Source organism: Macrosteles quadrilineatus, unplaced genomic scaffold (genome assembly GCF_028750875.1).
Source record: "Macrosteles quadrilineatus isolate MER2022 unplaced genomic scaffold, UCM_ALF_1.0 Scaffold_9__3_contigs__length_116548681, whole genome shotgun sequence".
Lineage (NCBI taxonomy): Eukaryota > Metazoa > Arthropoda > Insecta > Hemiptera > Cicadellidae > Macrosteles > Macrosteles quadrilineatus.
Genome location: NW_026542602.1, coordinates 107814249 through 107841193, shown reverse-complemented (window position 1 = coordinate 107841193; position 26945 = coordinate 107814249). Strand labels below are relative to the sequence as shown.

Below are 26945 nucleotides of genomic sequence, written 5' to 3'. Positions count from 1 at the left end.
TGCATATAAATACCAGTCGGAGGTATAACAGTTTTCCAAAGCAAAGTATAGAATTGTAGGTTACAAGTGGCAGAGGCCAGTTGGAAGGAGGTTCCATTGGCAAATAAAAGTCTTCAAGAAGGACATTACTACATGTTTGGCGGTACAATCAGCGGGGCATTCCCCGGCGCGGCTCCTCTATTTGGCTGTAATGCGAATAGGATGTGAGGGAATGCGAAGACATCGGACAAGCTCTGTCGTATCGAATCTCGAAATCGAATCGTAGCGATTTACGATGCAATTCAAATTCCTTAGAATTACACACAAATTACATGTGAGAATACATTTTAGCATTACGTGAACATATCAAAATACCATCAAGGAAACGTTGGTTCCTCTATTCTGGATGGTATGAGATAAATTAATAAAACAGAAAATTTTGGTAGTTTGTGTAGCTTGTGATAACTAGGATCAGCAACACTCCAGATAACTATTGTACAGATAATGAAAATCACTAGTAATTAGGTACGGTGTTTGATTACATTTTCTAGGGACACAAGGCCAACTGCTAAATTTACTAAAGAGAATACTGTAATGTAGAGTAAAAATGCGGTGGAATCGTTAGGCGTGCAGTAAAAAGGCAATAAATCAACGAAGTCACAGAATAAATATAAGCATAATTGTTCTAAACTGACACTCGGGATTTGCACAATCTTATCGTGGTTCTGATCACGATGTAACTTTCTTATCTAAGATAACTACAATATCACAATCTTATGTTAGCTACAAGCGATTTATCGATTTGATTACTACTTTTGCTAATAAAAGTCAAACAGCTTAACTTCATTAATTAATCCATTGACTAATGTAATTACTTTCATAATACATTTCGTGAGCAGAGAAGTGACGTGGATTTAAGGGAGAGATTTCAAGCTATTATTTCAAAAATATGTTTGTGTATCAAATGTACAAAACTACAAGATTACCACTGTAAAAAAATACCATACCAAGTCTCTCATTATTATTCGTTATTATTGAAATGTAATAAGCACGCAGTTTCGAGGGTAAAATGTATTGTAAAATTTAGTCTGATGTAACTTACATTTATCTGATGTAATCAAAGCATAAAAACTCAAAAACTTACATCATTGGCCTAACGTTTACGTACATAATAACAAAGTACTTATCTCTCGTATAATTTCAAGCAAAGACTAAAAATTGATCATGCATGCAACCCTCATTTGCAAAATTTGTAAGGCAAAACGACTTACGCAACGAAAACCTTCTTCAGCCAAACGCTCACCTGGAAAAAATATAAATTAGTAAAATCCTAAAACAACATTTGCAAAACTGTTATTAGTGGAACTAAATAGGGAAATTCATATTAACTTATCCAGCACCAACTATAAATAAACCTATGTTGAGTCAACATAGCCACAAGGCTATCATATAAAACGTTGGTATGAAATCAGCACACAATTGATGATAACAAGTATACTGTCCGAGTCTGACTAAAACTGTAGCCTACAGTCAATAGTTAGTGAAATACGTAGGGCCTAATTGAAAATGGGAATGTTGCAACAGTGAAATCTCGATAAGCCTCCCTTGATAACAGTATAATTTTCAAATATAAGAAATTTATTTCAAGAATTCAAGAATTTATTTTACCCCTTATCACATGTTTTAGCAATCCTCGATAAGAAAGTCAACCTTGAAAACATATCATATTTAATAAACCCCTGGGAGTCTTGTTATCGAGGTTCTACTGTAGTACTATACGGCGTAGTTGGTTGGGTTGATAGAGCTTAGAACGTCTGTATTGAAAGCTAGGGTTTAGTTCACGCCAATCGCAAACGGCTTTTACCTATGATAGAACACCATGTTTCGGAAATTCGGTACCGAAGTACACCTTGTGACTTGTAGGTCCAACAGTCTAAAAAACCTTAAATTGATTTAATCATCTAAGGCTAGGATAACTTGCCTGGATCATAGAAATTTCTCCACTTAAATCGTTAGTTTTTACAGTAATTTCTCAACCATTCGACGATGGTCTCTAAGAACCTACCCGCTCTATAGCTAATGGCAGGATAACGACGTAGAATACGTAACATCAGAATCCCACATATGCAACATGCGTTGTCCGGAGAGGGTACGTGGCGTAAAACAAAGGACAATGGTACGTAAAGTACTATCTGTCAGTGACTACATAGTCAAGAGTACATTTAATTATTCAGGATTAAAGTATTTGGAAAGTATGATTCTTGTCTATAAATCGTAGCCCATCGCACACTATAGGGAGTCATACAGAAGATGAATACGGACATAATCTGACAAATTAAAAAAACATATGTTATCCAATTTTGTTAGTACACTAGCAGATAGAAATACAAGGCATAAACTTTGCCAGGGAAGCGCATTGCACATGACAGAATGGTAACGCCCTACGCCTACTGATTAGGCGGCATGTACAATCGATCGTGCCAACTGACGGCTAGTACACTGTAGTGTACAGTACACGCTTCACGGCACTGTCTACATTGTGCCACAGTGTACTGTGTATTTCTCGTAATCGAGCATTGTGTTTGTAATAACAGGGAAACCTAATTAATCGCATTCAAATAAATAGCCGTGTTCCTGTTCTAAACTGCTTGATATGATGTATTTATTGAACTATCAGAAAATATAATTTTATAGAGAATAGTTTACTAAACGATAAGGATAAATATTTTTCAGGATATGAGCCGTGCGAGTTGTGTTATAGCGTGTGAGTAAATGTGATATTTTTATATTTAGTGGGATGACAGTAAATAGTTGATCTGGCAGAACAGTCTTTGAGTCGACATACGCTTGATCAATGATCAGGGGAGCAAGTTGAGGATGCTATGCTCTTTAAAGGAATAGACATTTGATTGTCTACTCCTTTTATCTATGGCTCTAGCTAGCAAACAACAAACGCATTTATATGCTGCAAACCGTATGTTATTGATTCAATATTATGTACACCCTTAGACATTCCCTCCCCATGTTAAATTTGTAGCCAGCTTTTTTACCAAAATCGTCGTAGTTGATGTGAGCCACCGACAGATTGTGCTGATCTAAATTACTGATTTTGTTAAATACACAATCTTTTTTTCCAATTAAAACTAATGGATTTACTTATTGTGAGCTATAGCAACTGTTATGGTCCATCAACTTGACTAGCAACAAAAAATAAGGTAGAAAATAGAGTTTTAGTCACTAGCGCATTCTGTGACTGGCTCACACAACTACGTTCTTTTCAAAAATTGGCTAAAGCTGGTCCATATAGATGGGACGTCTACTTCAGTATCCAATAATACAATCTTGCACCCCTGTATTCTACATGAGTGGCTACTGTACTATGAGTAAATCCGAACTAAATAGTAAAAGGAAACGTATTGTGGCCATTTTGAAGATGGGAAAATGATAGAAATGCTAGAATGTAATGTTCGATAAGGATTTGTTAGACCTAGACCCTAATTTTACCTTAATCACCCATCCTAAAACATTTTCGAGTAATTTAATCTCAATCCCAAGGTACAACTTTCAATTTCAGGGGAATTTCCCGATGTTGACAATTTGTCCAGTTGTACTGTATGCTGACTGAGGTCGTCACGCAATGCTTATGCTGTCCGTGCTCCGTGCTATCACAGCACGTGACACTTGACTGGGCATTATGCTGTCTCGCGTGGAAACTTCCACAGGTGGATACGCAAAAACCGCAAAACTTACGTAACCACAACAGCTGGTGTAGATAACAAACTAGCTGAATCGTCAAATTATAATGCTTATCAAAGAAGGGAAGTACAATAATGCAAATAAATATGTATACAGTACTTACTAGCTCTTGTGCAGATTTTTATTTGAGCATATTAAAAAAAATAATTGTTATCGATCGCATCGCAATTTTAACAGCCTTCATCCTCGTGTAAAATGTTTCTCATGACTGAGTTAGAGAGTAACGAATATGGAATCTTGTTATTGTTAAATTGCACACAGTTCAATATTGCAAAGCTTGATGTGCCAAAACCAAACAAAATATATTGTAATTACAGTCTGCCAAGTGCCAAACCACGGAATAGATCGTTGGCGTTTAACGATTTAACCTACTGCCAGAAGGTAAACAGTTGGTAGCTGGCTGATTTCCAAAATCGATGCCATCACCCGCCTCCCCCCAGTCAGCCCCACGACGACTCCCGGCTAAACCATTTTGGCACAAACCATCAAGGATACTGCCCCAGACAATTGCCAATTTTCAGACTTAAGTGCTGTACAGTACTCCTTAGCCAGCCCGAGCTGTTTTGTTAGAACTTAACTTGGTGGCGTCAAGAAGTTTTCAAATGAGCCTCCTTGTATTAAAAATGGAATACAGCAAAGTTTCGATAAAAAAGACTCTAACTGTATTCTTTATATATATATATATATATATATATATATATATATATATATATATATATATAGCTAGGCCAATAACAATTGTATTTATAATGTACTCTAAAACCAAATGTATCGCCCCCGATGTTGCAGGGGAAGGAGACAATGTTTTTCATTTGATGACAGGCTAAAAAAATGCATTTACTATATGATTGGTATTTATTTGGCCACACAACTTGATAAAGTGTGCAGTTTAGTACATTTCTCAAGGATTATGATGAATGTACTCTGAGTTTATACAATGGGAAATAAAATTTATTCCCATTACATTTCTCGGCACGGTTCTCATTTTGTGTACTAATCTTGTGTAGTTTATCACCTGCAGGATCGGTCCTGATTCCGAAGAGTCAAAACTCATAATTCGTAACGGAATTCGCAATAATCATCAGGGAACAAGGGTAATTTCATTTTGACGGTCTTTGTCAGTTATTTCTGCGAAATTCTCTATTAAACCGAGTGGTAGTGTCAAACTCAGTTAGCTTCCCTCTACCCACGCCAGAGCGGTGAGTGGTGTGATGCAATATAAACCACCCCTACACACGCTGACTACAAACACAATAATGTCGAGTGCTCTATCCTACACGGCCTGTTTATATAGTTAATACTCTGTATATTGGCTCCTGATCATCAACTTTGATTTGCATATTCACGAACGTGAACGTGTCATTGCATTGAATCAACACTGTGGAAACTACAGTATAGCCTACCTTATGAAAGAAAGCTAGTAAATTTTGACAAACTCGTGAATCATATTAGTGTCTAGGACAAACGAGAAGAATTAAAATGAACGTAAAATGGAATCATTTAACTATCGCAATGGACAGTAGGACAAAAATAACAAACTGTTCAAACTAGCGCGAGATATTCGACACCAACACACGCCTGTAAGCTGATTATGCATATCACCAACACAATACAATGTGTTACACAGACTATCGGTGTCTCGACTATTCCACTGTGGCTGTTGGCTGTTTATTAAGTTCCAGTTTCAAGGCACCAGTATCGGCTCGTTGGACACAGCTTTGTTCACGATTCTGACATAATTAAATCACACGCCTGATCAGCCATCCTGGCTCGTGGCTTCATATCATCACCTCACTGCTCAGGTATCACAACACCGCACTTTCACACCCTGTACACAAGAAGTCAGGCGATTTCTGCTTTTTAGTAGGTGTATACGTGTTACGAGGGTTATCTTATTTACCACATATGTTCTGGACTTAGACCAAGAATTGTGGATTCCACTACTCCACAGCTCTACTTGAATAATTGAGTCGTAAGTCATCATACATGTACATTAACTGGACATACGACACTCCCACTTCACTTCATCTACAGTTTGTGTCCAGTCCTCAAAAACTGTATCGGAGCTACAAGTGTTATATTACAGATGTTTCTGCTCCACGGATTGTGACCTCAGCTACTGTCAAACTCTACTTGCACTTTGGTCGTAAGTCATCTTATATACACTATACTGTATATACGACACTCCCACTTCACTTCGTCTACAGTTTGTGTCCAGTCCTCAACAACTGTATCGGAGCTACAAGTGTTATATTATAGATATTTCAGCTCCACGGATTGTGACCTCAGCTACTGTCAAACTCTTACTTGCACTTTGGTCATAAGTCATCTTACATACACTAAACTGTATATACGACACTCCTACTTCACTCCAAACAGTTTGTGTCCAGTCCTCAACAACTGTATCGGAGATGCAAGTGTTATATTATAGATATTTCAGCTCCACGGATTGTGACCTCAGCTATTGTCAAACTCTACCTGCACTTTGGTCGTAAGTCATCTGACATACACTGAACTGTACATACGACACCCCTACTTCACTTCATCTACAGTTTGTGTCCAGCTACAAGTGTTATATTACAGATGTTTCTGCTCCATTGATTGTGACCTCAGCTACTGTCAAACTCTTACTTGCACTTAGGTCGTCGTCATCTATACACTAAACTGTACATACGACACTCATACTTCACTTCATCTACAGTTTGTGTCTAGTCCTCAACAACTGTATCGGAGCTTCAAGTGTTATATTACAGATGTTTCTGCTCCACGGATTGTGACCTCATCTACTGTCAAACTCTACCTGCACTTTGGTCGTAAGTCATCTGACATACACTGAACTGTACATACGACACTCCTACTTCACTTCATCTACAGTTTGTGTCCAGTCCTCAACAACTGTATCAGAGCTACAAGTGTTATATTACAGATGTTTCTGCTCCACGGATTGTGACCTCATCTACTGTCAAACTCTACCTGCACTTTGGTCGTAAGTCATCTGACATACACTGAACTGTACATACGACACTCCTACTTCACTTCATCTACAGTTTGTGTCCAGTCCTCAACAACTGTATCAGAGCTACAAGTGTTATATTACAGATGTTTCTGCTCCATTGATTGTGACCTCAGCTACTGTCAAACTCTTACTTGCACTTTGGTCGTCCTCATCTTTCCGTCTTAATTAAAACCAAGCAAGCCTAACTAATTATTCTTCCAGCCATTGATTCAACAATTTTCCGCAACGTAAAACGAGTTCAGGCCTATACGTTAGTAGATATAATAGGACAATATGACCCCACTTTCGGCGTTTTAGAGGCACTTTTAGGGCACTTTTTATAGGGGAAAAATGAGAAAAAAATGGAAGAGCTTTTTTTGGCCACTTTTTTAAAGATCCAGCTCTTGACCTATACACCCCTATATAAATTTTCTACTTTTGTTAATACTAAAAATCACGTCTGGAATATGGCTCATTTTTTGGCCACTTTTTTAAAAGACCTGGATCTCGTCCAATACAAGCCTATATAAATGTTCAAACTCTATTAAAATTTCAAATCCACATCCATTCCCATGTATATTTTCAAAATCATGTGAGGTTTGTGCGTGAACTCGGGCATGCTCCCGGCTTATGACGTGCTCCCTTGGACATCCTTAGTGGAAATCCATGAGTTCTGGCTACTTGGGAACCCAAGCCATTTGACATACAACGAATCACCTTTTTTCCTAATTATCTTCTCTACCAAATACATGTCCTTATACTTGGTCTTTAACAACTCCTCTGTATAGAAGCCTCCCCTGATTATATTGCCATTTTCATCTTTCAAGATATAAGTCACAGGCTTTGTATTCTTAACTTCTGCTATTGTAAATAGTTCCCCTGTCCAATTTGGAGTATAACCTTTACTAAAAACATGTTTATACTTGGAAATCCTTACGCTATCACCTACCTTATATCTTGGCTTTTTAACTTGCTCTACTTTAGAAGTCAACCTCTCATGTACATATTTACTATTCTTAACATTTACTTGGTTAGGCTTCATTCCTATAGATCTATGCACTTTATTATTATATTTTCGAATTAACTTTGGAAGTAAATCCAACCATTTATAACTCCCCTGAGCACTAAATTCCCTATATAACCAATTCTTTAAAGTTCTCTGAAACCTCTCCACAATTGCAGCCTTAGTTGTAGAAAATGTGTGATAGTGATTAATATTTAATTTTTTCATTAGTTTGCTAAAATATTGATTAAAAAATTCTTTTCCATTGTCAGATTGAATGTTTTTAACCCCCTTTGGTAGAATGGTTTTAATGGCTTCTGTAACCACTAACCCTGTCTTATTCTTTAGTGGAGCAGCATAAGCTTTTTTAGAAAATGTATCTATTAAAGTTAAAATATATTTATTGCCAGAATTTTCTCTAGCATAGTTTTGCATATCAATTAAATCTATTTGTACGGTTTCATTTATACCTAATACTTTGAAAGACCTTCTAATGAAATTCTTTCTTGCAGGTTTATGAAGTTCGTATGCAATTTCATTCATTTTTTATAACATCATCCTTTCCTGTAACTCTAAATACATCACCATTAGCCCCAATCAATAGATTATCTTCCATTCTTTTAAATACATAGTTTTCTGGTATATATGGTCTATTATCTATATACTTAAATCCACTCAAAGATGTGGGGTCAGCAACTAATAAATCAGGATTATATTCCATCAAATTAAATTTTTTTTCTCCATATACAAATTTTGATCCATCATAATGCATAGATTGTGACATTAGACAAATATCATCCAAATGTTCCCCCTCTGGTAGATTTCTTATGAATTGTTTTTTGGCATCCCAACATTTTTCTTTTTTATCAAAAGTTATAGTCTGTTCTTTTATAACACAGTCAGTGTCATCAATGGCAGGTTTAACACGTACTAACCTTTTACTATTAAAACTCCAATAGCCTGCTTCCATTTTTGGAACTTGTGAAACATTCACAGCATCTTTACTATCTGTACCTTCCATCAAATTACTAATTTTCTGTTTCTTCGCATTCCAAACACCATTCTCTGATTCTAAAAATTCATAATTATTATTGTCTTGTACAAATTTACCATCTTCTTTTCGTATTAAAGTCTGTTGTAAAGTGGGCACATCATCTAAACTTTCACCCTTTTCCACATTAGTAATTTTCCGTTTCTTAGCATTCCAAATACCATTCTCTGATTCTAAAAATTCATAATTATTATTGTCTTGTACAAATGTACCACCAGCTGTTCGTATTAAAGTCTGTTGTAAAGTGGGCACATCATCTAAACTTTCACCCTTTTCCACATTAGTAATTTTCCGTTTTTTAGCATTCCAATTTTTATTCTTGGATTCTAAAAACTCATATTTAGTTTTACCTTGTAAGAAGACATCACCTTTTCTAGTTAATGTCTGTCCCAAAGTTGATACATCATCTACAAACTCCCCATCTTTAACATTACCAAGTTTACGGTTTAAACCATTCCAACTATCGTCTTGTAAATTTAAAGTAGGTTCACTACTAGCCCTGGGTTCTGCAGGCTTATTATATGGATTATATAAACGATAAAATTTATCTATAAACATATTTTTATTTAATAAATAATTCCACTTTCTCTCAATTCCTCAATAATGGAATCTATTTCATTATCCACTCCTGAGTTACCGGCTTGGCGACTTAGCCAAAGAAGTCTTAACCTATCTACAAGCTCATTAGGATCATCCCAATAAATATAGTCTATTTTCTTACCAGTCACTTGTCTCAAACCTTCACCAACAGATTTAAAAAGAGGTTTAATTATATTAAGATATTTAGTATGTCTATTACTTGAAATTGGTGCACCATCTTTGTAACTCTTTAAATGTCCATTTGTAGCTTCCAAAATTTCTTTATAATTTTGCAAATCAGCCGGAGTATAATCCTCAGGTTCTTTTAAAGTTAACAATTGCCACAAACCTTTTGTCCCCTTGTAGGTTTTATTTGCAATTGTAACATCATCATTGGCAATATCAACTTCCTTATTTCCAATAAAAAATTTATTTGCTTCTCGTCTAATACCATATGTAGTGTCTGTCATACTACTTTTACTGAGGTAATTTCCTAAATAGTCTGATGCTAAAAGACCAAAATCTAATTTCTGTGGAGTAGATTGTTGTAATGGTTGTAATCTTGGTATTATTGGTATTCTAGATGGAGTCATTGGGAGAATCTCCATTCGAGGCCTCTCTGTTTTGGCGATTTTTTTTAATTCTTGTAATGGCTCTATTAAAGGTTGGAATGTTTGGAACCTCTCTTCAGCCTCTAGAAACTTGCCACGTTTTAAAGCTCTATATTTCTCTCGTATTTGATTTGCAGAGTCAACCAATTCTTGTTGAATGTTTTTCATCTTTTATTTACATTTTATTTATCTCATTTGACAAAGGATTGTACTCAAACACTTTATCATGTATTATCAAACAATATGCAGATGTATTTGCTGGCACATTTTCTGCAGTTTCAATCTCTAATTTAATATCAACAATTCCTTCCTTCACTGTTTCGTTCTGTCTAGAACAGTCTATTACAATTAGTGGATATTTCTTCATAAACTCAGCCCTACTAATCATAGGATCTGGGATAGTATTATAGTAAGTCTCTCTAAACCTCATAAACATCTCATAAGCTTTAGAGACATCTCCATTTTCAAAGTCGAGATTTAAATCACTATAAGGATAATATTCAGAGTTTAGAAATACTTTGAGATTTTTTAACTTACAGTGATCAAATTCATCAGTTCTTTTTCGTGCACTATTATCCCTAGCTGTTTGGAAACCAAATATAATATACCTAGGCTTCTCCAAACTTGAAGATGTCTTTACTGACCATGTATGTCTTGTAGTATTGGGATATGATGGAAGTTCATGCAACTCTAAGCTTCTAAATGCAATTTGCAAATTTTTATTTTGCAGTAACATCTTTTGTAATTGTAACTTCTCCCCATCTGATGGTATTACATGTGGCATCACCCATTGAATTGAGTTAAGTGTAATTTTAGGAATCATATCAGCAGTACCACTGGCTGGAGCACTAGTGGTTGTTAATATACAATTCAAATCATTTTTGGATCTTTTTAACACCAATTCTTGTTTGACATTTACTAATACCTTATTAAAATCCTCAAATACACCCATTAACAGTTCTAATGGCAAACAAGTACTAAACTTGCCACTTTTATGGAACTCTTTTAAATTCGTGTCAGAATCAAATGCCACATTTGACAATTTAGTAGTTTTATTGTAAGAGCTCAATATTTTCATAAGACTAGAAATTCCTGGGTTTCTTACAATGTCTATTTCTTTACCTGCGACTTCATATCTAATTTCATCAAATAAGAATGCAAATGCATTATTTATAAAATGACCTTTATCATGATTTTCAATTTCTCCCTTAATATACAGATAACTCCTACACGGGAGAGTTAGCAAATCTTGATTATTAATACATATTCGAATTTCATCGGAATTATTTATTGCCAAAGTGTTGTGGGGAACATAGGAGTGATTTGTAATTTTAACCACACTATCGTCGAATTGGGATTTCCCTGTAACGTCTAGAAAATCTTCCATTTTTATTAATAGAAAATTTTAACTTTAGTCCTATTGATCGTAGGAACCTAGCATTTTGTACACTTAGAGATAAATTCTTATAAATTCTCATATCTTTTTTATATGACAAGTATTTGTAGTTTCTTCTCCATTAAAGTCAATTGCCTTGTCATGCTGATCGGCAAATGTAATACTGACAACATCTAAACTTCTCTTATTTACAGGAAAATATATAATATTTCTTGGAACTTCAATAATTTTGTAGCCAGGAGGAGCTTCTGGATAAAAGCTATGTATGGTGTGTGATTTGTTTCCGTTTAAATAGGACCCGTTTGCAATATTACATTTTACTCTAATCACATTTACATTATTAATGTTTATTTTATTTGTAGATTCAAACTGAACACCAGGAGTAGAAACACCTTTAAATCCCAATAAAACAGACCCTAAACATGGTTTTGTAAAATCAAACACGTGGCTAGAAAGTAATGTCGCTTTCATAGTTTTATTATTAGCTGTAAGGAAAAAGTCTGGGATTTGCTTTTGAATTTCCTTTGCAAGCTCAACCACCTCATATGTTCCTTCAGAAATTTCTATTGTAACTGGAGCTTTGTGGTCATAATAGAAAACATCATCACCTTCTTCAATGGTTAATTTGTTGCCTTTAAGTTGATTTAATTTTGGAATAAGCCCTTTGAATAAAAGTTTGACTTTAGTATTAATTAATGCTTCTCCATTCTTATGTATTATAACTTTAAGTTTACCATCTAATAACTGGTTTAAATCATCAACTAAGATCTCTCCCTTTGGTAATGTTTTTTTCTCTACTTTGTAATATGTTAAAGTATTAAGTGGTTTTTTTACATTAAATATAGAATTATAACTTTGAAAATCTACTAATCCAATTACATAATCATCATTTAATTCTATGGGAGGAAAGAACACTGACTTTAGCTCTGGCTCTGTACCCGAAAATGTTATAGTAAATGAATCCATTTTTATAAACAAAAATTTTTTATGAATGATAAACATAAAATTCCACAAATAGAACTATTTAAATCTTGTATTTGATCGGTTGTATAGAATATTTTATGTCCCTCAAAATATTTAATTACTTCTTTTGGAGGTTGGATTCCAAATGGGTCAAAATAAATTACAATATCTTTATTTTTACGATATGCTGTCCAATGTGTGCCAGATGAACTGTCTAAATTAACTATTCCGCACTCTTTTACTTTTGGTGTTAGATTTTTTAGCTCGTTTTTTAGGTACACCCCCCGGAAGTGAGGCACGTCTTTTGCGGCCTCTAACAGCTGGTAGTTGTCCATCTTTTTTATAAAATTTTAATCCCATTCCCATTTTTGCTTTTGCCTTCATCAAATTTGTCACCGCATAAGCTGCAGCTCTTTCAGCAAGATTTGCGTCATTTGCCGTTACTCTAGTCCAAGCTAAGTCTGCTAATCTCATGTCTGCTTTGTTCCGAGCAGCGGTATCGGGATTATTCATGTAGAATATGTCATGCTCTTTACAATAAGAGTCTAGCTTATTTTTTGGAGGTACATTTTTGGCTAAATTTTGACGTATATTCGTTCCAGGTTCACAGTACCGATATGATGGTATGTGAAGTGGAAATGGAAGATTATTTATAAGAGTATTCAATAACCCTCGACCCCTGTAAGGCTTTAAGAATAAACCTTTGCCCTTTTTACATGTTTTCTTATTATTTTTCACCATTTTTATTATATAAAAAATGTCTTTTATTCAACAAAAACATAAATTTAAAATAGTACATACTAAGGAAAATATACCAAAGAAGTTGGGTCTATTTCCTACCAATATTCGATGTGTTATTTGTGGTCCAAGTGGAAGTGGGAAGACGGTTGTAATTTACAATTTAATTGTGAAAAAGGAAGGATTAAAATTTACAAACTTATATTTAATATCTAAATCTTTAGAACAAGAAAAATATAAAAAAATAATTGAAATATTTAGTTTGTGTGACGAAGTGAAATTACACACGTTTACTGACTGTGAAATCACGCCAAATGATGTAAAATCACAGTCAGTTGTTGTATTTGATGACATAAATAGTCAAAATATTACACAATTTTTTTCAATGGGTCGACATAAAAATATTAACTGTTTTTACTTGTGTCAATCTTACAGCAAAGTACATAAACATTTACGTGATAATGTAAATTTCCTAATATTATTTAAACAAGATGATTTAAATTTAAAACATGTATATAACAATCATGTTGGTAATGACTTTTCATTTAACCAATTTAGAAATCTCTGTCATCAATGTTGGGATAAAACTAAATATGGCTTTTTCGTAATAGACAAAGAAAGGTTAAAGAATAATGGCAAATATAGATTTATGTTTGATCAATTTTATAATGACCAAGAGCAAGGGTGTTGATGCCATCTTCTAGAATAAACCTCTTGTCATCGTCAAAGGATAGTACTTTCTTATTCATGGTCAAGGTTTGAAGGTGATGATTTGTAGATTTAATTCTTGTCACATTCTCATAGTAGTCTTGACCAGTTGCAAGACAGTTTAAATAATGTTGATGTCTAAGGAGATGTTTAACTGTAGCACCATCAGCTCCTTTAGCTTTCTTCACCTCTAAAGCTTGCTTGTCTTCTTCATATAACCATTTTAGAGGAATATAAGAATATAACTTTGGTCTTAAACCACAATATTCATACATAATATGACCATCTAATTCGTCTTTAAACCTTCCAGTGACTTTTTTATTTTTATCAGAGTATAAGAAATGGTCTTTACTATATCCAGAGGTATCAAAATAGTGCAAGTCACATTCTATTTCCTTGTAAAAGTCCTCTGTAACTATAGAATACATTAAAGAATCTGTATCTGTCATAAGAAATCTTTTGTTCTTAAATTTTGACATATAATTATAGTGGAAATCGTACATTATTACTTTACTAATATCTAAAATGGTCATTCCCAAGTATATTGGTTTATTAAACTTTACAACTAATTTATTCAAATGTATAGCATGTAAATTGTTATCAAACTTTTTGCTACAATCAAACCTTGGATTAGTGACATATTTTGTTAATAGTGACTCATCCTTGAGATATATATCACGAAACTTGCGTTGATTCATAATTGTTCGACCAAAGAGACTATTATTTAACAATTTGTAAAAGTCTTTTTCGAAATCATTTTTAGCACATTTGCGTTTTTCAATATTAAAATTAATATAGGGCGCAAGCCATTTAGACTGTCTAAATTTTAAAATTCTGTGGTATTTTGTAACAACCAAACCAAATTCTTCATATTTGTGTAATGCTTTATAATGTAAAATATATTTAGTTTTGTCATTTAAATTAGGTATTAATTTGCCATTCATTTTCTCTGGTGCTAATGGATAGTCGTTATGTAAATCATGTAAGCTTTTATCATATTTTAAATCAACTTCTAAAATGTATCCAAACTCATCATTTTGATTGTATTTGTAGTCTACCTCATTAGTCCAACGAAATCCATCCACGGGTAGTGTCTCACACATAGCTGTGGAGTATAGCGAGTTACAATCTAAATATATTAAATACACACTCTCTTGATTGGGATCATAATGTTCACCCATATATTTATTATTGGCTTTAGCGTAACGTGTGGAAATCATACTGACTCCTCCTCTGATTGCACTTTCTATGAACAAATGCATGTCAATATCTTGAAATAATTGTAATTTTATACCAGTCATTCTAAGACAGGCTTCCCATGTTAGTCCTGGAAGTGAATACATATGTACGGGGTCAAGTTTGTAATCCTTTAAACACAGGTCTCTAAATGTCTCAAACACATCAGCCAGTAGCAATACGTCTGTTTTAAGATATAAATCATGATATTCTTGTAAATTGTTTATATTAAAATGGGTCCAGACATGTTTTGCATGTTCATATTCGATGGGAGAGATATGTTCTTTAGTTAAAGTACTGTAAAAATTTTCAATTGGAGGTAGAGACTCTGCAAACTTATCTGGTCCTGTCATGTATTCATAGGGAAATACACCTTTACGTTGTAGTAGTGGATTGTCTATGAATCTAAATGTATTTAAATTGGAAGCTAATTTGTATAATGGAAGGGACAGAAAATTATAGGAATCCAAAAATACTAAATCATCAACTGAGAATGAAAGGTACTTTTCCATATCCTTGGCTATGCAATTTAATTTACGATTATATTTTCCCAAGTGTTGCATTATTAAATGTCCATCATAATTTTTCAAGTTATGGAAGAATACTGGTATTTTCTTTGTTACTTTATAGTTTAAATTACAATCATTATGGGCAGCTCCACGGTATTGGCCATTTAAATGACAATGTTCTCGTACCCTATCAAAATATAGAGGCTTTTCGCAAATATGACAATGTGTTGAGTTTTGGAAAGATGCCTCTTGCTCAGGAGTCATTACAAGAGGAATATATATCGCCATTTGACTTTTAATAAAATCATAAGTCTCAAATAATCTTTCAAAAAACACATCCATAACATTTGCACCACTATATAACTCTTCAGAAATAATCTTAGAATCTTTTACTACGACAAATGCAAATCCAGATGGAGTATGGTTGTTAGAGTTTATAAAACATTCAAAATCTGCATAAATTACAAATGGGGCTTTAAGTTGATATTTATAATTTTTAAATTGTAATGTATTTTGTTTAGACATTTCCACTCTTTGTGCATCAAAGTTCTTACAATATGTTATATGACGTTCTAATTTATCTTTAGTGTAAAAATGTTGTAAACAAAACTTGCAAAAATGCTTCTTGTGGTCTTGTTTTGTAGACCGTAGCATTAACCTATCAAAATCACGAATTAAACAGTAATGTGATTTACGACCTTGTTGTAATAATAATAGATCTATATGAGTATTACTATTTAGTTTGGTTCTTCCTAATGGATATATAAATTTTCGGTCTTCAACTCCAAATACATTAACACTTATATTATTTTGTCTTTCAAATTTATCTATATCAGATATTTTAACAGGATACTTTATGTTTGTCATATTTAACTGATTTTCATAGGGTGCATATTTCGATACCCTTTCAGCATGTTTAGCATTCCTTGGATGTAAAGCTGCTAAAATTGACCAAAGGAAGCATTTATTATCTGAATTTTTTATATTTAAAACAGCATGTTTTGATTGAATACTTTTTGGTGTGGGGATATATGACTTTGGAGTTAGAGGCTTATACTTGTAAACGTGCAACTGCCAATATTTAGTATGGTCATAAATCCATCCGCTGCCTTCGGCTTGATATTTGTGCGTGGAAGCGTCAATCTTTAAAAGAGCATTTTCAATTTGAGGCTTTAAATCTCTCTTCTCAATGGTTAGGATAGTAAGGCTTCTGAAATCTGCAATACATTCTTTCTCATTAACTAATTTTCCATTTTGATCTATTGTATATTTTATAAATTTGATTCTCCTTACTAAAGTCCATTTTATCGGTAGAGGACAAGACTGAAGAGTACTTTTAAGTTCAGTTTTAATCGATTCACCAACAAATTTAATCATTGTATATGGACATTTGTTACAAGAATTTACGTGTCTTTTAAAATGGCCAACAACATTTCTTTTACAGAAATTACAAGTCTTGTGACTTTGTAATATATGAGATTTTAGAGCCACATTATTATCACAGATTAAATCACACAGTTTACATACCTTCATTTGATGTTTTAAATTGTAGTGGCGAATAAGGTTGCTTTTTTTGGAGAGCGATGCGAAACAATGTTGACATGTAGTCTTCATTTTTATATATGTAACTAAAAAACTAGGTTGGCATCTTCTATATAGTAGAAATTACATTTTGACAATTCAATTAATGAGAAATAATAATTTGAATCAGAATTTTATATTTTAATATTCAAAACAATTTCATACAATAGGATTTGGCAATTGAAATTTTCTAAATCAAAACAAAATCCTAAATCTTAAATAAAAACTCTTTTTAGCAGAATGCTGAGTCTACATATATACAGAGTGAGTGTTGCCTATGTTAAAAGGGACTTGACAAAATTATATAGTGAGTATAGTTCGGCTAAGTTTTTAAATAATAACTTGTACACACTTTTGACTCAAAGTCCCCTGGTGCATGAATTTGGCTAAGTTTTTAAATGATAACTTGTGCACACTTTTGACTCAAAGTCCCCCCGTGAGTGAATTTGGCTAAGTTTTTAAATAATAACTTGTGCACACTTTTGACTCAAAGCCCCCCGGTGCATGAATTTGGCTAAGTTTTTAAATGATAACTTATGCACACTTTTGACTCAAAGTCCCCCCGTGAGTGAATTTGGCTAAGTTTTTAAATAATAACTTGTGCACACTTTTGACTCAAAGTCCCCCGGTGCATGGAATTTGGCTAAGTTTTTAAATAATAACTTGTGCACACTTTTGACTCAAAGTCCCCCCGTGAGTGAATTTGGCTAAGTTTTTAAATAATAACTTGTACACACTTTTAACTCAAAGTCCCCCGGTGCATGAAGTTTGGCTAAGTTTTTAAATAATAACTTGTATATATTTTTGACTCACTTAAAAATAGTAATAACAAAATAAGTTACTTTTTTGGATAGAGAAGCAGCACACAGTTGACATGTAACTAAAAAACAAAGTTAGCATCTTCTATATGGTGGAAATTACATTTTAGACAATTTCAATTAATGGGAAATAATAATTTAAATCAGAATTTTAAATTTTAATATTCAAAACAATTTCATACAATAAAATTTGGCAATTGTAATTTTTTAAATCAAAACTAAATCCAAAATCTTAAATAAAAATACTTTTTAGCAATTCAGATTGCTGAGTCTACATATATACAGAGTGAGTGTTAGTTATAGAGAAGACTATGTTACCTATGTTAAAAGGAACTCGACAAAATTATATAGTGAGTATAATTCGGCTAAGTTTTTAAATAATAACTTGTACACACTTTTGACTCAAAGTCCCCCAGTGCGTGAAGTTTGGCTAAGTTTTTAAATAATAACTTGTGCAAACTTTTGACTCAAAGTCCCCCTCATGAGTGAATTTGGCTAAGTTTTTAAATAATAACTTGTGCAAACTTTAGACTCAAAGTCCCCCTCATGAGTGAATTTGGCTAAGTTTTTTAAAATAGACTTATATACATTTTAAGTTCCTTAGTGACTGTTCAAAATACTCTAAGTGTTTAAAAATAGATTTATATACATTTTAAGTTCCTTGGTGACTGTTCAAAATACTCTAAGTGTTTAAAAATAGACTTATATACATTTTTTACATGTTCCTTAGTGACTCAATTCAGCTAAGTTTTTAAAAATGGACTCGGGAAATTAGCTACACTCCTAAGTTAAAAGAAATACAGAGTATGACTACAAGCACCAATTACGTCACCAATTGATCCCATGACCCGACACGCGACAACATATTACAATAGTCTAGCTTAGATGTCAAAGACTTACCAAAACAAGAAGATCCAGGTGGAAGAGTTAGTGATGATTCCGTAGAATGCCCCCCTTATATACCACAAAATTGTCTAAATTAATTTAGAACTTAACAATGGAAATTAAACAAACTGAAATTGAACAATTGAATAATTGAGGTCAATCAATCAAACATATTTGGTAATTGTCTAAACCTGCCCCAGACAGTCTGGCGCCAGACAGGCAGAGAATGTTGACAATTGATTTTGATTGGGGTCATTAGGTTACACTCACAGTCATTCATTTGAGTCAGGCATAGTTTACGCATAGCCATAAGCGTGCCCGAGTTCGCGCGCAAACCTCACATGATTTTGAGAATATACTTGTGAATGAATGTGGATTTAAAATTTTAATGGAGTTTGAACATTTGTATGGGTTTGTATTGGACGAGATCTAAATATAGCTGGTCTTTAAAAAAGTGGCCAAAAAAATGAGCCATATTCCAGACGTGTTTTTCAGTATTAAAAAAGTAGAAAATTGATATAGGGGTGTATAGGTCGAGAGCTGGGTCTTTAAAAAAGTGGCCAAAAAAATGAGCCACTCATTTTTCTCATTTTTCCCCTATAAAAAGTGCCCTAAAAGTGCCTCTAAAACGCCGAAAGTGGGGTATCTTTGTCCTATTATATCTACTTACGTTTAGGTATTTTCAAAGAGACGTAGGTAATAACAAGTACAAAAACGTTTGGTCAAACGCTTTATATTTCCTATATCTTAAAAATTTTGTCCTTTCTTGATTGAAATTATTCCAGGATATCTCACAATAAACACTAGGAATTCATTTCAAACCCTTTTGGATGACCAAGACAAACCTCTTTTTTTTCAAGAACAAAAATACATTGTTAGAATACGAATAAAATAAAGTAGTTAGTAGGAGCTAAGCGGTGAAGGTGATGTATTTGCGGTCAGCAAATAATGGTGACGTATTGACTTGTGGCCAGTGATGGATTGTGCTACGTTTGTATCGGACAAAGAGATTAAACTCAGGCCATTATAACAGATTGAACAACATTCGTCATTAAACACTCTTTTTGCGAATTTCTCTATAAGGTCTCATGGTCAGATCTGGAACCAAGACAGATTTTCTTTTTCGGTTTGATGTTCCCGGAGGCCAAGACACCATCAGTTCATTTTCAAATTAATTGATATAGATATAGCCTAACCTCATAAAAAATAGGGTTTTAAACATTTCCATCTAACAATCGAAAATTGACAAATTCTGTTCAAAATTGCTGGAGGATTTCAAGTATTTGCCTCCTGGTCTATTCAAGTAAACGAAAAAGTCTACGCGTAATTTTTAACTGCTATCTTCAATTAGGCAATATTTTTCCCGTAATGGTACATCGAGATGAATTATTAATTTTTTTATAGTGACATGATACCTAGTACTGTAACTCATTCTGTACAATATGGTTATGTATAATCATTGACTTTTGTCAAAGGTATAATCAAGCACAGTTTCGCACAATATCAATATCCTATTTTCAACATCACAGACAATAGTCAGCTTATTGCGTATTGCTAAGCCTGACAGACCGCACCTCCGATAACCTTATCAGTCGCACTATTGACAATAGAGGAGCCGCCCATGGGTATGGCAATAAGCTATTCGCTAAGTTAATCACATTTCCAGCGTACTTCGTCAGAGTTGAAACTGTTAGAACGGAACCCATTCCAACTACTCGATAACAACAAACATTGGTAAACTGGCACTATTTAGCAGGAACCCCACTATCTCCGTCTGGGACCGACGCCATCAACACTTTTAACCCATTGGTCCGACGGCATCCGTCAGTAACCAACGAGAATTTAGATGTTTCAGGCCTTTGCTGCTGTAGTAGTAAAAGTCATTATTTGTCCATCCTTTGGTTCTTTGTTCGCATAATCTTATTCTATAATAGTTGGTCCACAATTTAAGAACCAATCACCACTCGAAGTTTCGAATACATAGAAATAACCGTCGGAAGGTGTTGAATAGGAACTAATCGGATCGGAGAGAGTCGGACTAGTAGCATTGACTATTGGAATAGTCAAAGCTAGTAGGTTAGTCCATATAAAGCCTTGTAAAGTGATTTTGACGGAAGGCGTCGCACAATTTGTCACATTGTGTTATATATATCACACAGTAGGCCTCGTTAACTGGTCTACAAGTGTTATCACTGCATCGTTTAGTGACTCGCGTGGGAGTTGTTTGTAAACATCAGTTAGCTTGGCCATGAACTACAACTGGACCTACTACAGGTCCGACATAATCGCTTCCAATGTCCTCGGGCCACAATGTTTACTATAGTTTTGTGTTGTAGTTTTTAAGGGAAATTAAATCTGTTTTCCATGTTAGTGGTATTCTTTAGATATTTTTTCTAGCTTTTACTTCAAACAATTATCACCGACATCTCGTCTCGGAGTTCTTTACGTCGGTGGTCTCAATTAACACTGTTGTTCAAAGTTGTTATGATTCAATAATAACTGCGCTTAAACCTAACGATGACTCGGATAACCCAACTTAATATTATTTAAAAGAAAGGCAATAGTTACTGAATAAAGATAACATTATTTTATCACTTTATTAACAAAACGTACGGAGAGAGCTCTGTTTCTCTAGGTCTACGATACTACACACGAAGAACCACGTCAATATTCAATAATCCTCAACTTATCCTCTTATCTATAGTAATAAATGTTAATAGTACAAATCTTTATATTTGTTGCGTTATCTTTATCTATGACCCGTCAATATTTGCGAGTTATCTCAAACATGTCTAAATCACGTGCGATCTTCATACAAATCCCCTCAGTGTTCGTACAATCCAGTCGCACAAACATTTCATGGTGAATGCAACGGAGATTATCTTAGGTACGGTCTTTTTGCATTTTGTTCAAATATTAAAGAATTATTTCGTGATCGTTGGTTTTATCACGGAATAATAAATACAGACGAAGCCGTCTCTTGCCCACAAGTTTAATTAATAAAACGTAATAAATCCACTAGCGTGGATACACTATAATAAAGTAGCCAACTTACTAATTTACCTTTTTAACGTAGCCTATATGCGACATCCACTCTTAAGTTTTTTTCTTCTTTTACTTTTTTATTTGGAAATTCATCTTGATTAACGTCAAGTTATAAGTTAAGCCATAGATAAAACATACTCCCTTAGGTTAAGCTTACTAATGTACGACTGAATAGGCAATCATTCACCTCTGCATGCTATCTGGTGTTAACTTAATGCATTTTATCACGAGGGTCACATTATACACAACCAATTGCCTTGACCTAGACATCAGTAAGTTCCTTTTCTATGAATAAATAATCACATTGTGACCTAAACCTACTGATCAGAATAGCTACATCGATCAGATCAAAGGGAGCTGTGAGTTATTTTAAACTTCAATCACAGTATTGTATTTTTATCTCTTATGTAGGCAAAACAAATTATTTTACAGTTTTAAAATAGGTAAACACAGTACGAAGTGAGTTGGATCATTGACTATATAACACTGTAGTGTTATATAGTCAATGGTTGGATACATGTCAGGTCAATTAAAAGCATCAGGTTGTTTTACGTTGGCAAGTGCAAACAAACCCCCCTAAGTTATTACAAATTAACTGGGACTGGAAACTGCATAAAAATAACTTGGCCTAATCCAATTTAGATGCTAAATTTTATATCAAAGGTTTAACAAGTAAGTTACACCTAATAGTACTAAACTCTTTAAATAATAGGCTATTTAAATTAATTTAATTAGTGACTCAAATTACAAATTTATAACATAACTGTTGACAGCATTAAAGCTAACATTGTTACAAAGACTAGTTATTGGATAGAGACACTAAACTTAGCTGTTTCTAAGCTATGCAGTTCTTTCTAACTGTAAATCAAGCCGATTAGCCTAAATTGTTTTAATTCCAATAAAAGTCCTCACTTAAATCGATGTTTTAACCATCTATGTTAGGTCTAAAAGTAAATTATATCGACAAATTTGGGAACGGCAGTTCAAAATAGGCATTTCTTTACTTTGATGTTTCCAAACGAATAAAAAATTTGCTCCCATCACCTTATTTGGCTTAGCCTATTTGAACATTTTCCCTCTGGCACTTTTAGGGTAACCACCTATTTCACCCTGAAAATCACGAAAAGCGCCGAGAATAACCGGCCATTTTCGGCACTGTGCGATTTTAGTTTACTTTAAACCCTTATTTTCAAAGTAGCCTAAGTTAAACAATTCTGAAAAATGCCTAAGGAAATCTGTGTTTAAACTAGGTCTAAATAATAAAAAAAACATGAAAACGAGGGAAAAAGAATTTTAGACTAAAAAGATTTCAGAGTTTTTCACGATTAACTTACGCCCCAAAAGTGCAGAAAAAAAAGAGTTCAAAACTGGCTAAGTACTTAATGAGAAATATTTTTTTTTCTTAAGAATTCATTTGGAGCCAATGTAGACGAATACCGTTACCTACCCAAAATGACATGCTGATTGGGTGGAGGTAAATTAACTGTTAGTGCTACTGAGGCTTGCGAGTTGTGGTTGAAATAAAAAACAAGACTGCAAAGGCAAACAACCAAGTTAGGCTAGGCTACACATTCTGGTGAAATAGGTAACTTAGGATTTAACTCTCTTCAGCAGTTTTAACTTAAGTTAACCTTAGTTTTTGTAAACAACTTCTATCAAGAGCTAGAATGTTGGTTGAACTTCGGGGATGTTTTGGATTGTATCCAGGGTATTGCAATTATTCTCTTCAACCAGTTTCGGAAGCTTTTAACCTTTAACCAACCAAACTTGGTGATGGTGAAAAAAACGCATGAAGGTTTACTAATCGAATCGATAGTTTCAATCGATATTAGCGTAGCCCAGTTAAGAAACTGTACCCCTCAATTCTATGAGATCTAACCTAAAACCTAACGCCAAACATACAGTATAAAATTTACATACCTTTCCGTGGAGAGTCATCCCTTGATGGAGCTCATCCAGCGTGGGTCTGTAAGCAGCTTGTATGGACATAATATTCCTGTAATTATCCATACGGGGGAGCGCTTCCCTTGTGAAATGCCGGAAACTTTTAACATATGAGCCAGGAGAATCGTCCTCCTCATCGTACAATTCGGCGAGCTCTTCTTCGTCGGCATCGTCTACAGTCGATACCCGGTTGACTTGAAACCTAGGATGACGATCTTTCATCTCCAATCCACGACTTTTTTCACCACCACTGTCGCGAGTAGCCATAGTTACACTTTGTCTTTGTCACAAATAAAATTGCAAGTCGAATTTGATCAAATACACTCGCCACAGCAGACAGCTACACCACCTCGCGCAACTGACAAACTAGCAAAGTAAACGATTTAGAATTTAGTCGCTAGGAGCGCTGGATGTTGGCGGAATCGGGGTTCGTTTGCAAACAGCAACGCAGTGTTACCAACAAGCTTCCTTCATAGCATTATATTTCCCAGGTACAAATTATTGTACCACATATAAAAGAGCGGTAATCATATAAAAACCATCATGCATAACGACATGCATACATACATACATACATACAGGTTCCTCTTGTGCAAAAAGACCATCATGTTCCATTAAACAATTGACTATTTATACTACACTAATAGTGGTACGTATTCATGCATAATTAACAATAAAATCATGCATAATAAATCATTCATACAAAAAAATTTTATCAGCTGGTCTTTATCGCATTTATAACACTAGAATTGAGTAAAATACCCCGGCCGCAACAAACCTGCCAACTAAGCGGATTTCGATTTTTCTGAATTGATTTTCAATTAAATCTATTAAAATACCTAGGTTTGATGCTACAAGGGAACTATTGAAGTGTGTTTTTAGTAAAATATTAATAGCTTAGTATAAAATAAATAAATTTGCCAAGTTTGATCAAGATAAATCCATAACCAAGCAAACTACAACATTTTACAATATTCTCCGTAAAAATGACATGGGAATTTTAAATTTACACCTTTTTTGAATTTTATCCGTTATTGTACCAATAACAGAAAAAAAATCACTTTCATATCCTAAATCATTTGTTTTTTAAGCTCTTTAAAAAGGTCTAGAGAAAAGTTAAGAAATTTTGCGTTTTGATGGTCAAAAATGAGAAAACCCGTTTTAACCCCATAAATCCCCCCCCCAAAAAAAACCCCGTTCCCATGGTCCGATCATGCTGGTTGGCGAACTCATTCCGGATTATCACGCCTAACACCTTTAAACCAAATTTCATCAAAATCGTACGAAAATGACTCGAGTTATCACTTTCACGGACACACACACATATATAAATTTGAACGAATGGTGTTTTAGGCCTCTGGGGACATCAAAATGCAAAATGAAAAAGTAAATAGGTCCCGGGCCTATAACACCTACGGTAATAGCTACTTCCCTGTAGGGAAATTCGCTAAAAGAGATTTTATACTAACTTGCTTTAGTTTTAAGGGTGGCTTGCTTTGCCATCGATAATATAATTAGAAACCGATTTACTGCATTAATAATATAAATGATCAATGATTATTTATTCTCATTGTTCTGCTATCAGATGTCGACAGGGAGAGAGAGAGAGAGAGAGCGCCTCGGTACAGTTGGTGTAAAGTTGATTACATAACCAACAAATGGCAAGCATTTGTGACCCACTAAAGGTGGAATTGGACACGTAAAGTAAAAAAAAAATATTTAAGTTCTGTAGTTAGAATGTTTTAGTATCAGCATTGATTGATACAGTACTGTTGTGTATAAATGGTACAGTGTCAGCATTAAGTATAGTGTATACAACTGTGTATAATGGTACAGTATCACAGTTGAGTATAGTGTATACAGTACTATGTGTATGGTAGGCTACAGTATCAGCATGTATCAGATATCACTCAGAAAATTGCATAGGAGCCCTATAAAAATATCCAATTCGTCCAGACACGAAATCTATCTTTGTTTGAAGCAAAATGGAAATGTTTTGCTGATTCGTGTTAACGATTCTAACTTTCTATGACAAACAATTTATGAGGGAGATGCAACTAGTTTTAATAAATTACAACACTGTCCAAAGTTGTATCAGTGATATTGATACCAAAGCTATTAAACTGTCGGCATAATAGTAATCAAATCATTGATTCATTCGACCTACTAATAGGTTGGCAGCTGCTGCTAAATGGGTCGTGGCCTACGACAGTCGACAATAATCGATAAACGGGGAAATTTAACGTGGGACAGGAATGTGGGCAATATGAAGAGGTGTGGGTGGTAGCTCTGTCAAAGGCATTGTTGGCTGTCGTTACCAACTCAACAAATTTACCAGTTTTAAAATTTTTTTCTGCTTTATTTTGCTATTCAGGCGATTAGTATTTGATCTTTGTTTCGAGTTTTACTATAGGCTGCTATGTTATTTTAATGTTTAACTAGCTGTGTACCCGTTCTACGCACGGGGATCTTATAATATTCAGTTGAAACCTTCTTATATAACGAACAGCAGTTGGTTTGCATATTTTAAGATATGCTGGCCAAACTATTATACATAGCTTCATTTTATGTTGTTTTTTGTTGTTCCGGATCGGTATGACAATCAATAAAAGGTTAAATTACCTCTGTGTCTGCCGGTCGATCCTATAACGGTAGGCTTACTTTTATTTTTACTATCTGATCTCGTTTGCATGGCTCAATCACGTCCTGGTTGAAGTTCGTTCGCTACGCTCACTCACCTGTATGTTGGAGCTCGTTCGCTGCGCTCACTTTCCTTCAGGTTAGCTCGTTCGCTACGCTCACTTGCCTTCAGGTTAGCTCGTTCGCTACGCTCACTCGCCTCCAGGTTGCAAATTAGCTGTTGTCATAAATGTAAAAGAAATAATAGTGCTAGTGCTGCACCCTGTTGGTAATCCTTGTAACTTTAATGCTATTGAACATCACAGAACAGAACCAACTTGTTTAATTGAAACAGCTGTTAAGATTCAATAATTTCATTTCTCATAAGGTTAACATGGGCTTCCAGAAATTCCACGTCAAAAATCGACAAAAACTTGATTTTCAAGGGTTTACTGTTAAATATCTAACTGTCTCATATTCGATGAAATACGTCTAAAACCATCTCATATATGTATAGTATTTGGAAAAT

The 26945-nt window shown here is 34.2% G+C and overlaps 1 protein-coding gene across 4 annotated transcripts in view; it reads right to left on the bottom strand.

Moving 5' to 3' along the window:
- Positions 1–24143, bottom strand: part of LOC129002180 (solute carrier family 12 member 1-like) — an 83819-nt gene extending 59676 nt beyond the window's left edge. For all 4 annotated transcript variants that reach the window (XM_054429791.1, XM_054429793.1, XM_054429794.1 and 1 more), the window contains exon 1: positions 23774–24143. In XM_054429791.1, coding sequence (XP_054285766.1) covers positions 23774–24064 — 291 coding nt within the window. In that variant the 5' untranslated portion in view covers positions 24065–24143. The remainder of the gene's footprint in view (positions 1–23773) is intronic.
- Between the last annotated feature and the right edge of the window lie 2802 nt (positions 24144–26945).